The sequence below is a fragment of the Diabrotica virgifera genome, chromosome 1, assembly GCF_917563875.1.
Source record: "Diabrotica virgifera virgifera chromosome 1, PGI_DIABVI_V3a".
NCBI lineage: Eukaryota > Metazoa > Arthropoda > Insecta > Coleoptera > Chrysomelidae > Diabrotica > Diabrotica virgifera.
In genome coordinates this window covers 260,127,575-260,144,250 of record NC_065443.1, presented here as the reverse complement: position 1 = coordinate 260,144,250, position 16,676 = coordinate 260,127,575, and the positions used below count along the sequence as shown (strand labels likewise).

Sequence of the window (16,676 nt, the reverse complement as noted above, 5' to 3'; positions counted from 1 at the left end):
AAAAATTTGGAATGGGGATGAGAGAAGGTTGAATGTTCAGATCGTTTAGAAAAGGAGATTATTATGTGACCGGTATCGGAGAAGAGCAGTCAAAGTTTTCGTGAACAGTTCAGAAGCAAGTACCAGTGGTTGTTAGATAGTGAAGAGTGTAGCTGAAAAGTGGAACGAGAGACAAATCAAATTGAGAAGAAATACCTCTTTGATTCTGTAAAGTCCAAGGGAGAGAATATTATTGTGAGAAAGAGAGGAGAGAATTTTGGAGTTTTTTTAACGAGTGCTGGTCAAAAGAGGCCTGGCTCGTATTTTGGAGAATTAGTTGCTGGTATGCTGCTTGATTGATGCTGAGAACGGAGAGGGCTTTGATGGGTAGCCTAACATAATCAACAAGGAAGAGCTGTTTGGGTCAAGAGGAGACATCATTGTGTGTGAATCAAAAGGTCAGTCAATAATTTATGTGATAGATTTTCTTTATGTTCACAAGTTAATTTTTTTTGAGTAAAAGCATATGAGCTAAAATTCCAATATTTCAAAAATTTAATAGGAAGTATAAGTTGTTTTGCGAATACCTAAATTTGTTTGTTTAGTTTGTTTTATCAATGTCATCAAGAACAAACCGATAAATATTTGTTGAATTAAAATTAATTTATGTGGTAAGAGTTCATTGGGACCGTTATGCCCACAGGATTTAATTGATAAATCCTTGAGGCTTGCTTTTGATACTAAAAAATATTTGTATGTGTTTACTTATAGTATTTCTGTTTATTTCCTTTTCGAATTTTATCCCGATAAGGATCAACTAAGAGATACTGAAACCACAAGAAAGGATAAGTATAACCTAAGATAATTTAGTTATTTTGTACGATAAAAAGGCACCCTGAGATTTTTCTTAATTTTTATGTATGATTTGCGACAATTGAATAATTAATTAAATAAATACTAATTATTATAAAAGTAAGAGAAAGCAGATCATAACAATATATTACTTATATTTTATGAAGTAAAATAAATAACCAGAAAACACGTCTTTCATACACAAAACTGTAGACATTTATTTCTACATAAATCACACTTCCAGCAAAGATTACAACTTAAAATTATATTTTTAAGATCCTACTTCGTACAAAGCATTTTAAATGACAGATTTTTTTCTAACCTTCAATTTGGCAAACTTGTTTACTTACTACATAAAAAAATCTATGCTTAGGGTTAAGTCTTTTTCACAACACAGTAACATGAGACAATTTAACTTGCTGTCTGAAAGAGCAGATCTCTTATAGCCACTTTACACGATGCAACTAACTGCGCAATTAATTGCACAATTTCTTGCAGCAATAGAAATTCCATTGTGTCATACGCGAATTGCACAGAAAAGCTGCAATTTCTTGCAGCAATTTCTTGCTGCAAGAAGTTGCAGCTAAATAGAACATGTCCTATTTTTCATGCAATTTTTTCTGCAATTTGGTTATATTTTTAATGACTTTTAAGGTTACACTGTTGGTTTTTACTATATTGACATTCTGTCATCCTAAATTTCAAACTAAACAATTTTTAACAAAAATAGAGAAACTTTTTACCAATTTCACACTGATTCTGGTGGATAACTTTAATTATGAACATAGGGTTTAAAAAAACTATTTTCTATTTGTATTTCTTACAACTTGTTTCCTTTTGTAAATGAATAAATAGGTATATGTACTTGCATTAGGTATTAATTGATTTTGTTATAATAGGTACCTACATATTATTATAATTTTCTCAAATTATAATCTAACATTTTTAATCTAATATCTGAAAACTCTACTCAAAAAATTACATTTTATTTATAAAAACAACACAACCTAAAATTTATGCTATTTTGTCAAAGTTTCTATTTCATGTCAGTTTATGCAATTGCTTGCACCGTGTAATCACTTTATTGCAGAAAGTTAGTTGCAACTTATTGCACAAGTTCATTGGCAAGAAATTGTGCAATTAATTGCGCAAGTACTTGCATCGTGTAAAGTGGCTATTAACATCCTTCAGACGATTCAAAGAGGAAAATCCTCTCTCTGCAGAGCAGTTGGTGACAGGTAGGGTCAGAAAAATTCTAACAGCTACTTCAAGATTTGGGAAAGTACTCTTCGATTCATTTTTTATTATGTATTCATACACGTCATGGATTCCACTAAATTCTTCCTGTTCCACATACATTTTGAAGTGCAAACATTCATTTTCAAATTCACTTCCAATGTCATTAGGGTAGGAGGCATAAAGTTTTTTTGCAGTTTGCGATATGGCCTCTTTCTGTGATCCTTTTTGAACAAGAGAAGAGAGTATTTCAAATTTATCAGCCAAATGTTCATAAGCCAATTTTCGCCTTGATAAGTTACTTATCAAAGAGTCAAAGATTCTGATGTAATCTTGAGTTTTGAACCTTTTTTTCCATCAGGATGAGCTTAATTTTCATTACCAATGGTTTTGTCCGCAAAAGTTTTTCTGGTTCTTATCCTTTTGTGGCTGGGCGATTCAACTTGTAAAAACGTCATAACTTTTTGTTCATACTTGTCAAACTCATCTCTCCTGTCGTTTAAATAGCTCTCCAAGTTCTGAAGCTGTGTTTTACCTACTGCTAGGTTGAGGGTATGAAGGCTATTTCGAAGTTTTCAAACTTATTTTCTAATCCTAAAGCTTCTACCTGTACTACAGGCTTCTGAGTAGGGTCTTCCGATATTTGCTTCAGTGATTTTTGTATCTCCTTGTAGCCTTTGACCAAAGCCTTCACTGCATCGGCTCTTGCTGACCATCTAGTTTGAGAGAGAGATTTTACCAGTGGAGTATTAATATTTTTAAATGATGCTTTTAAAATGCTCCTTCTATGGGTTGAATAAGAAAAAACCGTGAACAGGTTGTGGAAGAATCCAAAAAACAGAACAGCATCACTGCAGCACTCTGCAGCTGATGATCCAACGAGGTAGAGTGAGTGGGCAACGCAAGGTACAAACTCAGCCAAAGGGCAGTGTTGTTTAATTCTGGCATGCAGTCCTGTATAAGCTCCAGACATATTGGCAGCATTGTCATAGCTTTGTCCTCGGTATAACTCAATATTTAATCCCAATTCTGTTACAGTACTCAGAAATGCATCTTCTAGGCTACTTGAGGTGTGGCCTATTCCAGGAAGAACTTTGAAGAGACGTTCCTTTGGCTTAGCATCTTTGCAAGCATTACGTAAAACAAATGCTAATTGATCGGTGTGTGAACAATCAGGAGTAGAATCCACAATGAAGGCAAAGCAGCGAGAATGTTTTACCTCTTCAGTCATTGTTTGTAGCACACAGTCTGCCATTACACTGATAAACTCGTCACACGTTTTTGCAGATCAATATGACACATAACGATGGTCTACTGATTGTTCATGCTGTTGAATCAACACATGATCATGTTTCCAATCGTTGAAACCTGTTGAAAATCCAGTTTTTTATCCAAAGGCTGAAATAAGTAGCAAGGAACACAAAATACTTTACCAGACGACTGTGAATAGATCAGCCAATCCCTAGTATAAGATTCACTGTTAGAAAGAGTACATTAAGTGTACGCTTAGATACGTCATTGTAAATACCTATCTTCAGAATTTACTTGAAAATTCTGTTTCGGTGGATTGTTTACAACCGATTCTATAGTTAAAGGCAAAGTGATGTCCAAAGTTGCCAGGTCATTGATGTTAAAAGTTAAAAGCAACAAGTCATCAAATTTTTACTCAGAAATGAAAACAATTTGGCTATCCACATTACTGTGATCACAATTGCAAATAACAATATCTGGATTACCTTCATCATTATTTATTTGTAGTGTGTCGGTATCATTACTAGACTTGGGCAAATGCCCCGTCTGCCCATTTATAGCCCAGGGCCTGTCTGTGGTCTTCCTTTTTGTTGTCTACTTTTATAAGGTCTCCAATATTTTATTTCGCCATTCCAACTTTGGTGATTTTATTTAGCAGTGTGGCCTTGAAACTCCATTTAAGTTTGGCAATGTTTGTTGCTATATCATAGACTTTTGTTTATGATCTCACCCTGTCGTTCCTATTTATAGCAAATAGTCTTTTTCCTAAAATTACCCTTTCCGTTGATACTTCTGCTATAGCTAGTTTGTCCATATTTACCTTGGTTAGGATCCAGGTTTGATATCTATAATATGTCATGATAGGAAGGATGCACTGGCTGAACATTTTGCTTCTCAATTATAGAGGTTTTTTGCGATTCTCAAGTATCCAGCTGAGTTTTCCAATTCTTTTCCATGCCAGTCTGGCTCTTGCAAAAGTTTAATAATTTGTCCTAGGCATATATTTATTCTTGTACTTGTTCTAGCTCATTGCCGTTTATAGTTCTACACCTGTGGTAGCCTTTGTTTGTCATTGTCTTTGTTATTGCCATATTTGTCTCCTCTTCTTCTTCTTCTTTCTCTTCATAAGCATTTCTGCTTGTTCATTGGCGGATTGATACCTCTATGGAAGGTTGTCACTCCATCTTTTGCGCGGTCGGTCGGTACTTCTTCTATAGATTGGTAATTTATCTCTTGCTATTTTGACCACACGTGTCCCCCCATTCTGGTTATGTGGTTGTTCCATTTTTTTTCTAGTCGGTATTTGTTTCTAGTCCGATGTATTGGGAGGTGTCTGCGAGTTCGGCCACCATAGTTTGCAGTTCCTCGAGTGTGCTCGCTATATTTACGATATTGTCAGCGAATCTAAGGTGGTCTAACTTGTTTACATTAACCTTGATGCCTAAATATGTTAACAAATTTGTAGTTTTAAAGTCTAGGGCTCGACTAAATAGCTTTGGAAATATATAATGAGGATGAAATTTGTATTTTTGTCTAGTAGTACTATCATAGTAATGGTGGGATGAAAAGTTCGTAGGCTGACACCTACATGGCCCTACTGGTATTAAATCCCATATGATTTTTGGTCAGCCCTAGCATTCAAAAGATGCGTGTAGAAATTTGGCATTGAGTGAAGCAACTTGTAATAGTTAAAAAAAATGGATAAAAAAAGAATGTGTGTGTACTTTGTACGCACGTAAAAAGTTATACTTCTATTATTATAATTTCAACGAAATTAATATACTTAACAGGTTATTTGTATTTTATTTAAATATTAAACTAACTTTCTTTACCTACCACTTTTAAAAAATTTTTATTAAAACGATACCAAAAATATAAAAAAAAAAGTATGAATCGTCCGGGATTTGAACACGGGACCTCTTGATCTCCGGTCAGACGCTCTACCACTGAGCTATATTTCTTTTGATTTGACAGGTTACAAGATTTCTCATACATACTGACAAATTTAATACAAAAATACTTTAAATATACTTACTATTATTATAAAATATCTTATTCCCGAGGAAGACAAATCCAAAGGCACAAAAATTATAATAAATAATACATTTACTAAAAACACTAATATATTCTTTTCACACCTTTTCTTGCACTGATATATTATTTATACATAACTTGAAACATTCAGCAACTAAACGACATACTGTCTGTGTGCGCATGCGCGCAGTATTATGAAATTTTACTCTCAATCGCGCCTAAAGAAATATAACTTCAAAAAATTGTTTGTCTTATTATTTTTGCAAAGGAAAGCATTGCTATTTGGAGAAAAAAATACCGTTGAAGTCAAAGTTTGGCTTGATAAACATTATTCGGACACTGCGCCAGAAAAAGCAACCATTGAGGAGTGGTTATATAAGCTTAAACGATACTTGAAGCAAAAAAATTCAGAACTCGTCAATTATCGGCGGAAATGAGTTCAGTTTGTTACTTTGGGGGGTTTTTGGGATAGCTGAAAACGAATATGACGTCGTAAGTGATCTCCGGAGTACCTGGTGCCCAGGGTACCTACTGTTTACCTCGTCTTGTGGAGTTTTCTCGGCAAATTCATTAAAAAATGAGTCAAAAATCATTACCCGGTGAGTTTTTGGGGTCTCTGACGGCGAATATGACATATAAAGTGATTTTCGGAGTACTCGGTACCCAGGGTACCTACGTTTACCTTGTCTTCTGGAGGTTTCCACAAATTGATTAAAAAACTGGTCAAAATTTTTTGACCTTTTTTTTGGTTTTTGGTATCTCTGACGAATATGATATCGGAAGTAATTTCCGGAGAACCTGGTGTCCACGGTACCTATTGTTTATTTCGTGACTAATGATTTTTGACTAATTTTTTAATAAATTTTCCAAAAACTCCGAAAAGAGATGAGATTCCATGTTAATGCTAACTTAAAAAAAATGCGGTGTCTCCCTGTTCGTTATACAGTGCTAGTCAAAAGTCCGTACCCCCCTCGTATCTTTTGAACGGTTATACATATATTATTGAAATTTGGAGGGAGGAAATAAACGGACATAAGCTTTTTATCTAGTCATGTCAGGTGACGTAATAGTGACAGATGACGTTACAGAGCCACTGTGACCGATAATTTTAAATGGGACCTTATGGCAAGTGATACCTCGTTTGAAAGGTATTAAAAATACCTATTCAGTCATGCTAATTTTTTTGGGTTTAAGTTGATTTTGATTTTGATGAATAAATTAAATAAATATAATATTTTATGTAGATAAGGACACACCATTAAACTTGATAAAAATAATAAACTTAAAGATAAAACCCATAACTAAATTAAAATTCATGGTGACGTTTCAATTATTACTTTAATCATCGTCAGAATAATAAGTTTCTTGAGCGGATGCTTTAAAATAATTTTAAAGGAAATATAAAAAAAAATACTCAAGAAACTTATTATTCTAACGATGATTAAAGTAATAAATTGAAACGTCACCATGAATTTTAATTTAGTTATGGGTTTTTCTTTAAGTTTATTATTTTTATCAGATATAATATTGTAGTTTCGCATTTAATTAATAAAAATTTAAATGTCCGCCTATGGTTTTTTTTTCAAAAAAGTTGACGTTTTTCAATTCTCTAGTAGTTTTTACGTCAACGTCAACCTTTTTGACAAGTAATCATAGGCGGAATTTTGAATTTTTATTAATTAAATGCGAAACTACAATTTTATATTTATTTCATTTATTCATCAAAATTAGCTTAAACTTAAACAAAATTAGTATGACTGAATAGGTATTTTCAATACCTTTGAAACCAGGTATCACTTGCCATAGGGTCCCATTTAAAATTATCTGTCACATTGAAACTGTAAAGTCATCTGTCACTATTATATCACCTGTCATGACTAGTTAAGAGGCTTACGTCCGTTTATTTTCTTTCTCCAAATTTCACTATTATAGGTATAATCGTTCAAAAGATACGAGGGGGGGACGGACTTTTGACTAGCACTGTATAATTTGACAATTAAACCACGAAAATGAGCAAAAATATAATGTTTTATGACATTAGAACTAGTATGTAGCGATTGTTTCATTATCTACATATATATGGGTAGAATAACAGAAGCTCCAATTTGTTCAAAACTGCCAATTAATTCAAATTTTTTCGCATTGTTTTATTTATTAACAATTAAAAATCTAAAAAAAGAATAGATTTATTCAAAAACCTTTAAAATTCATATAAAATTATTTCAGGACTTTTAAATTTACAGCAAAACGAGGCTTTTGTAGTGGATAATATGTGCTAAAAAATAGAATCCGGAAAATACAGTAAAATTCATTTTGAAAAATGCTTAAAATTTATTATTCTTCGATAAAAAATTTCCAGGTTTTAAGCTTATGAATAAATTTTATAAGGTTTTTTTTTGTTGGTATATGGAGAATTTTTTTTTCATTCAAAAAGCTGGTGTTTTTACGTCAATTTCAAAAATTACATTTAAAACAATTTTTGCTTCTTTTATAAAAATATTGGCACGCTTTATTTATAAACATTAAGGGGGTAGGCGCAAAATCTTGGTACAATGCTATTTAAATAAATTAATTTTTTTCGAAATCTGAGAAAGTATTTTTGAAAATTTAAACGTAGAATGAAGAATTGTATCATTACCGAGGGCCGAAAGTCCCTAAAAGCTTCTATAATGTTTATTTTAATAATTTACCGAGGTAAAAAAAAAGAGAGAAAGTTTAGTGTGATTTTTAATTTAAATATTTCATTCAAAATAAACTTTTTGTTTATTTTTACTTATTTGTAATACTGGAGAACAGTTCGTTTGATTTAACAATAAACAAAATGAAAACAAAAACTATGGCGATCAGCAAAAGGGGTAAAGTCATAACAAGGGTCCCGATAAAAATTAAGATATCGAAGAAGTGGACAAAATAAAATATTTATTTAGGAGTCTGGATTAAGGAACATCTAAATTCAAAATCAGAAATTCTATCAAGAATAGAGTAATCAAGATCAGTTTTTTTGGAGATGAGGAAATTTCTAAGTAACCAAAGACTCAATATTTACATCCAATATCGGAAGGTAAAATGTTATATCCACTCTATTCGTCTTTATTGTGTCGGAGCTTGGACTGTTAATGTTGACTTAATGAGAAAGCTAGAAGCTTTTGAGATATGGCTTTTCAGGAGAATTTTGAAAATACCGTTCACCGATCATTACGAACGAAATGGTGTTGCACAGAGTGGGAAGAGACAGAGAATATTTGACCACCATTCAAACGAGAAAAACAGCATATTTGTGGCACAAATTTAGAAATGATAAATGTGAGTGATTAAAGCTGATTATGAAAGATAATATTGGAAGAAAAAGGGATCCCGATAGACGACAAAAATAGCCTGGCTGTAAAACATTCGCGACTGGACCGGGTTAAACACACAGACGCTTTTGAGAAAAACAGAAGGTAGATACGGATTTTCAATGGTTATAGTCAACCTTCATCAGTGGATTCGGTACAATAAAAAAAAGAAGAAAAAAATTAATATTTTATTTTGATACTTTACAGGACTATAACTGTTTTATGCGCACATTAATTTGTACTGAGGTAAGTTAGGTTCAATCGAATTATTTTTGGTCCCAAAATATGAGATTTAATATGAGATTTACGACCTGCCTTTTGGTTACACCCTTTATAACTTATCTTATGTAGTCCCGAATAATAATAACCTATGGCTAATGCCACATTTTTTCTAAATAAAATTTTTTTGCAATTAAGCGCAAAAAGAGTTATAACGCCCTCTGCCTCGTAGGGTAATATAAAACAAAAACAAAAATATTTAGGAAACTTTTTATTCACAATTTTATTTGTTATTCAAATGAAGTGAAGAAAGACTTTCGCATAATCAATGCAAGGGCTGCTATGGTTTTCTGGTATTCTGTAATGAATACCTTCATCGAGAATATGACACATAACTTTCTTGTGTTTCATAACCACCGTAATTAGGACCTCCGTAATAGTTTGAATATCTTCTACCAAAAATGGGGACTATAAAGGAGTAAGGATATGTCGAATCCTGTTCATATCCGTGATATCCACCGGGATAGGGACCTTCGTAATATCCGTAGTGTCCTCTACCAAAAAATGGGTTGTATATTTCAGATGCAATGTAATTCCAATTTCTTCCTAACAGACCATCTGGAATTAGTACATTGAGCAAGCGACTTTGAAAGGGATCATATAGGAAGCCATTTACCATCACAGCTCCAACGTTAAAGAGAACCTACATATTAACAAATTCTTTATTTTTAGCAGTTTATTTAAAAATAGGTTTGGAATGAACTAAAAAATGTTAAAACTTTTATAATTTATAAGTTTATAATTTTTTTTTTAAAACGTAATAAGGTTCTGAAAAAGTGCTTGCTTGTGGCGTGTCTAATTTTAAACTTTAGGTGTATATGGAATTGACCCTGTATAAACAAAAAATAACATTTTTAATTAATTAATCTTTGATGTTTCGAATACCACTTCGTAAAACAGTCATACAAAAAAATTCATCTAAAAATTGTGAGAAGATTGTATAATCTAGAGATATATATGTATGTCATTTCAACTATATGGTAAAGCTGTAGGGGCTGACCAGTTCTATGCAAGATTCCTACCACTTATGGATAAACAAGGAATAAAATAGATGGCAACTCTGCCCAACAAATATACGTAACTGCATTAACAAAACCTGCCAAGAAAAATTGAGCCAAACAGAAGCAAAACTAAACATTACCAAACCAGATTTACCTCTGTTTTACTACCACTTTCAGGTCATTGACGTAACCAAGTTGTCCTCAACAGACTGGCTAGGTGATGCAAAATTTACACATTGACACATCATCTCCAAGTATCCTTGTATACCCAATTTTCCACAACTGTCAAATACCAATTTCAGTGCAATATAATTAAAATGAGAGACTGTCCTTAACATAAAGATATTACTTTTGATATTGCTTAACAGAAAAAACGACAGCGAAAATAAAATTAAATCTGAAAAAAGCTCTAATAGAAGGAATTAGTGAAATAATAAACTTTCTCAGCAACTTAAACTGTATGATACAAACGACACAAACGTCAAAAAGTGTAAGGTGTGTATTTTTAAAAACTGCTATATAAATATTCTATGTTAAAAAAACTTTTTCGAAAATAAAATAAACCACCACTCTAATAACCCTTGTCGCCAGTTCTTAATGCCTACTCGGAAGAAGGTGCCTAACTAACCTAATGCCTACTCTTGTGGGTAAAATAGCTGGAATAAATGTAAACTGAGTTTCCATTAACAACATTAGATAATATGTGGATGACAGTGTCATCTTAGCTGAAAATATTAAAGATCTTCAGAGACTGGTGAATAGAATAGCGATGTATAGCCAAGAATAAGGTGTACCAATGAACATCAGAAAGACAAAATATATGTGAATATCGAAAACGCGAAAAAATAAATATAATCTCCTCATAAACGAAACCAATGTCGAACGAGTATATCAATATGCATATCTTGGAACAGTGATCACAGAGGCGTCATTTGACGCCCCCCCCCCCCGACCCTGAAAATGACTCAAATCTACAAAAAATACATCAATTTTATTACTATAGCATTGTATAATGAATTGAATATATAATGCTTGCCCCCCCCCCCCCCGCCCCAATCAAAATTTCAAATGACGCCCCTAAGTGATCAACTCCACTAAATGATTACTTCCAGGAAATTAAAATTAGAATAGAAACGGCTAGAGTAAGTTTTAACAAAAGTTCTCTGCACAAGAGATCTGAAGTTGTGTTGTATAGAAGAATTCTAAAAATATCATGGACAAACGTTACAAACAAAGGAATTTTAAAAAAGAAGAAAAAAGAAGTACTTATAAGTTTTAAACACAATCAAAACCAGAAAATTAGAATATCTCGGACATATTACACGTGGAGAGAGATACAACTTGCTCCAACTCATTATGCAGGGAAAGATTCAAGGAAAAAGAAGCATAGGGAGACGCAGAATATCGTGGCCGCGCAACCTGAGAGAATGGTACGGATGTACATCAAATGAACGTTTCAGGGCAGCCGTCTCTAAAGTCCGAACAGCTATGATGATTGCCGATCTCCGCGGAGATGGCACTTGAAGAAGAAAAATAACCTTACGAGTAATGCAGTTAAAAATGATTTTTTATGCACTTTTTAAAAATTATGCATACTTTTATCAAAATATTAAATATACAGAAAATGCAAGTATGACGTGTTTAAAAATAGAAAATGTAATAAAGAGGTCCTTACCCCAAATAAGACAATAAATTTAACAACCATCTTGAATCTCCTTCGAATAATTGCTTTTTATTTTTACTTTATTTTGTACTGTATGTATCTGACAATATGCATAATAAAGATTAAAAGTACTATTCGTACTTCATAAATTTGGTAGGTATTTAAAACCTACATTGGAAATATAATTAAAGATAAAATATCTTAAATGTGCTATTCTGATTAATTAAATTTCCCACGTCTTCTTGTATTGTTTTAATTAATTTTTAATTAAACTTTTATTAGTAAAATAATTGTTCAATTATACAAAGTACAATAATAGTCTGGGCAGATTATCGGAGAGTAGGCCATTTTTGGGAAAAGTTATTTACCAGCAATTTTATTGCTGTTATAAAAATTCATCGTAATTAAATTCTGCATAGAGACATGTTTTTCCCGATTTACTTCGACGAAAATTTTCCCCGGAAAATGCGGGGATTTCCAACAAAGATCTTTAATTTTTAACTAAAATTTTAGATAAGCAATTGTTCATCAATAATTAAATATCTTGGCAATATAGAAGTTCTTTTTGAATAGATTATAATTCCAGAAGCCGATTGAAATTGAATAAACAGTTTAGCAACAATTGAATTGTTAATTAAAAATTTAAGGTCGCTATAATACCCATAATGATTATGATACATAAGAATAACTATAATTTTTTTATAAAAAGACACTGTACCTATCTAATGTACTTTACAGAATTCAAATTGAGCTATTTAGGCGGCCTCAGGAATATTTTAAAATTATAAACAATTTTTTGGCCTATAAACAAATAGCATATCTCGGGAAATATTAAATTAACTTAAATCGTGAAAACGGTATAACGGTATTGGAAAAAAAGTAGCATGACGCTTCTTTAAAAAGAAAATACATTTAATTATGATGAGTGGTTCCTCAGATACAACTGGTCAAAGTTGATCGGAATTTACGGCAAACATATAAACAATAGAATCATAATTTTTAAACCATCACCTTTTTATTTTTGTCCTCTTTCTCCTCACCAATTTTCATATCTTTAAAATACTCATAACATATATTATTATAATAATCGATATTACTAGAGAAAATTGCCAAAAATAGCAAAATTCCAATCAAAAATTAGGTTGGAGAAAATAATGTAATCTCAAAGTTCAAAATCGGTATACGTTAAAAAATGCATTTTCTCGGCTTCCCATCGAGCAATTTCCTTCATTCTTTTTTTGTTCCCATGTAACTCGAGTAGAGCCATATAACTAACGTATTATTAAATGTGAAACTCGCTTTTGTTTTGTTATAATAAATTAATTTATTGATTATAACGCAAATTTTTAATTTGTTTAAATAAAGATTGTTTAAATACTTATACAGCTTTCAAAGAAGAATATTTCTGTATTTAACGGTAAACGGTACACTTGTAGTAAGTTTACCTAAAAAAGTCTACAACTGGAAAACATATGTAGTTTTCTTTTCTTATAAATAAATTAATATATTATAACGAAACAAAAGCAAGTTTGACATTTAATAATACGTTAGTTAGATGGCTCTACTCGAGTTACTTGGGAACAAAAAAAACATGAAGAAAATTGCTCGATGGGAAGCCGAGAAAATGCATTTTTTTTAACGTATACCGATTTTGAACTTTGAGATTACATTTTCTCCAACCTAATTTTTGATTAAAATTTTGCTATTTTTGTCAATTTTAACTCGTAATATCGATAGTTTTTATAGATATATACATAGATTCAAAGATAATATATAGATATATAGATAATAACATATAGATAATATATGTTATGAGTATTTTAAAGATATGAAAATTGGTGTGGTGAAAGAGAATAAAATTAAAAAAGTGGTGGTTTAAAAATTATGATTCTATTGTTTATATCTTTGCCGTAAATGTCGGTCAACTTTGACCGGTTGTACAGTTGAGTCCGCGAATCTTTACCCGTGCGTCATCATTTAAAGCATACGAAATAAGTCGGAAATTTACGAAACGCAACGGCAAGTGGATATTATTCCGATCACGGGTTATATTATAAAATTTGACGTTATCAAATAAATAGAATGTAAAATTTAAATTTTGCTTTAAAATTTTGATGCATAATTGCAGCTACATTTGAAGTAGCTTAATAAATTATTTTATTATCATTGATTAATAAATAAATAAACAATTTATAAAAGAATTCAATAACATATTTTCTTTTTGTTATTTTATTCACTTTGGCGGTACCATAAACACAAGCATTCAACTGTGTCAACAATGAGGTTAGCTTTGTACGTTGTCAAAATTTATCGTAAAATAACAAACTTATTGCAAAATTTCTAACTCCAATATAAAATTAGTTGTGATAGCAACTGTTTGTATACTATAAAAACCTTCAAAATGCAAAAATTCGACAAAATAACAGCAAACATTCAACAAACTGACAGTCACAAAAGTAAACAAACCAAAACGTCATAAATTGTACTTAAAATATGTAAAGATATACCCAATCGTCTTTCTTTGTATCTATCTCTTTTCAATGCACTGAGTCTAAATCGTTCATAAAAATAACATGTGTTTTTATTTAAATAACAGACGGCAGCTGGTTTGTCATTAATTTCATGCGTGGAAGAGAATGATGCTAAATAAAAAGTATGTGTTTTATCTCGCCAGGTATTAATGACGCACGAGTAAAGACTCGCGGACTCAACTGTATCTCAGGAACCACTCATCACAATTAAACGCTGCCACTTTTTTGCCAATACCGTTTTCATGATTTAATTTAATTTAATATTTCCTGAGATATGCTATTTGCTTATAAGCCAAAAAATTGTTTATAATTTTAAAATATTCCTGAGGCCGCTTAAATAGATCAATTTCAATTCTGTAAAGTAAATTAGATAGGTAAAGTGTCTTTTTATGCAAAAATCATAGTTATTCTTATGTGTGTTAATCATTGTGGGTATTATAGCGACCGTAAATTTTTAATTAACAATTAAATTGTTGCTAAACTGTTTATTCAATTTCAATCGGCTTCTGGAATTATGATCTATACGAAAAGAGCTTTTATAATGCCAAGACATTTAATTATACATTAACAATTACTTATCTAAAATTTTAGTTGAAAATTAAAGATTTTGTTGGAAAAACCCTCATATTCCGGGGAAAATTTTTGTCTAAGTAAACAGGGAAAATATGTCTATGCAGAATTTAATTACGGAGAATTTTTATTTGGGTCTGATTGATGTAAAGTTCAAATCTTTGGAGTTATAAAGCAAAAATTGAAAAAAACACGATCCACGGGCGCCATTTTGTTTATAAAAAAAGTAGCACACTATCTGCGGACTTTGCATACCTATATTATTAATATATCGTACCATCAATGCAAGACTATCACAACCAAAAAATTACCATTTTTTGTTTTTTTATGAATCTGTAATGGTAATGGGTAGTCTAACATAATGCAAGAGTATTATAACTTAACATTAATATTGTTTAATATTGTCTTATATTAAATTTTGAGTTATAATACTCTTTCATTATGTTAGACTACCCATTACCATTTCCGGTTAAAAAAAAAAAAAAAATGGTAATTTTTGAGTTGTGATAGTCTTGCATTGATGGTGCGATATATACAATCATAAGATTCGATTCCAGCAATAAAATTGCTGGTAAATAACTTTTCCTTGTATTTTGCTAATTAGCCCAGAGTATAAATAGGTGCTGATAAGGCAACGTGATTTGTTTATCTAGAATAAAACACTAACTGGTAAGAGAAAAAAGATGACGATACAGGGTTGTTTACGTTCACATAAATTTGTTTTATTTATTTATTTTTCTGTAATTTACTTCAACTTTGTTCTACTCAATAAATACCTAGATTACTATGTAAATTTGTATGAGAATATAAGAGAAAGCTCTTGACTTAGTTATCATCCAATATTGTAACACGTTAAACACCCTGTATAATTAAAAAGTGTACAAAAGCTGATGTAGTAATAGTCTTTAAAATAGTAGCAAAATTCCTCAAAATGATTTACTGTGCTAATATTCTTATACTGAACTATCATAATATGGAGTTATTTCAAATACAGATTCATTTTTTGCTCAGTATGTTTAAATGCATCACTCTGTATTTTATACTCACCAAAAAAAAGGAGCAAAGGATGTTTCATAACATTGGTCGCTTTGGTCTAAAACTGTCTAAAAGTCAGGTGTAGCGATATTCAACAATGGCCAAAATTGCTATTCCACTAGGAAAGCACCCCGCAGAAACCTTATGGGAAATGGCTCTCTGTCAAATGCTCTGAAACTTTGGATTCTGGTAGTCCTTGATGTGTAGAACAAAAGACTCATAGGCGCGTAGCTCCAAAAAATCATGGTTTTAAGATATAAGCCTCTGAAGTTATTGGTACAATGAAGACGTTTGAGTTCGAATAAATTCATTTTCTCGAGAATGGGCGACTCTGGAGATAAATTACGAATCAGATCGATTTTTATTTTTAAATTATAATTTTTTGGCATATACAGGGTGTCCAGAAACTCTACCGACAAACGAAGACAGGAGATTCCTCAGATAATTTTAAGATAATTTAACCCAATTCACCTAGTCCGAAAATGCTTCCTAAGGGAGCTAGAGCTCTTTGAAGATGGCGTCATGTAATTAGTTTTTCTTAAATACCTCCAGGACGCTTCTATTTAGAAAAACGAAAATTGGTATACATATTTACTTTCCAGAAATGAATCGATTCCATCCATTGAGAATTTCTAGTACAACTCATAGGCGTCCGTTTTGGGTAGGGCAACGGTTATTTTATCGCCTAACTTTTTTGTCTTTAATTTTTAAGCATTTTTGACTCTGAATTATTTAATTGTGAGGTATTCTAGAACTAAAACTCTTAGTTTAAGTCGATAGGATACACCGTTTGCTAGAAAAATCGGTTTGAAAATTTTTCGTTCCTTGTATTAAAAAAAAAAGATACAAAAAAAAACTATTTAGAAAGATGAAAACTGGTACATTTATTTATATTCCAGAGATTAATCGA

At 31.5% G+C, this 16,676-nt stretch overlaps 2 protein-coding genes across 3 annotated transcripts in view; both read right to left on the bottom strand.

Moving 5' to 3' along the window:
• The window catches only part of LOC114333137 (uncharacterized), a 78,129-nt gene that overhangs the window by 15,204 nt on the left and 46,249 nt on the right, over nt 1–16,676 (bottom strand). The gene's annotated exons all lie outside the window — the stretch shown is intronic.
• On the bottom strand, nt 9,163–11,810 carry LOC114333138 (uncharacterized). The gene is made up of 2 exons (XM_028282965.2): nt 11,643–11,810; nt 9,163–9,609 (listed from the first exon to the last, which is right to left on the bottom strand). Exons 1-2 carry the CDS (start codon nt 11,670–11,672, stop codon nt 9,280–9,282), a joined length of 360 nt encoding a protein of 119 aa, XP_028138766.1. The 5' UTR covers nt 11,673–11,810; the 3' UTR covers nt 9,163–9,279.

What these genes read in the sequence shown, in the direction of transcription:
- LOC114333138 (XM_028282965.2), bottom strand. Translation starts at nt 11,672, where the DNA reads ATGGTTGTTAAATTTATTGTCTTATTTGGG. An exon ending in AATTTATTGTCTTATTTGGG is followed by an intron (nt 9,610 to 11,642) that starts GTAAGGACCTCT and finishes GTTAATATGTAG; the next exon opens with GTTCTCTTTAACGTTGGAGC.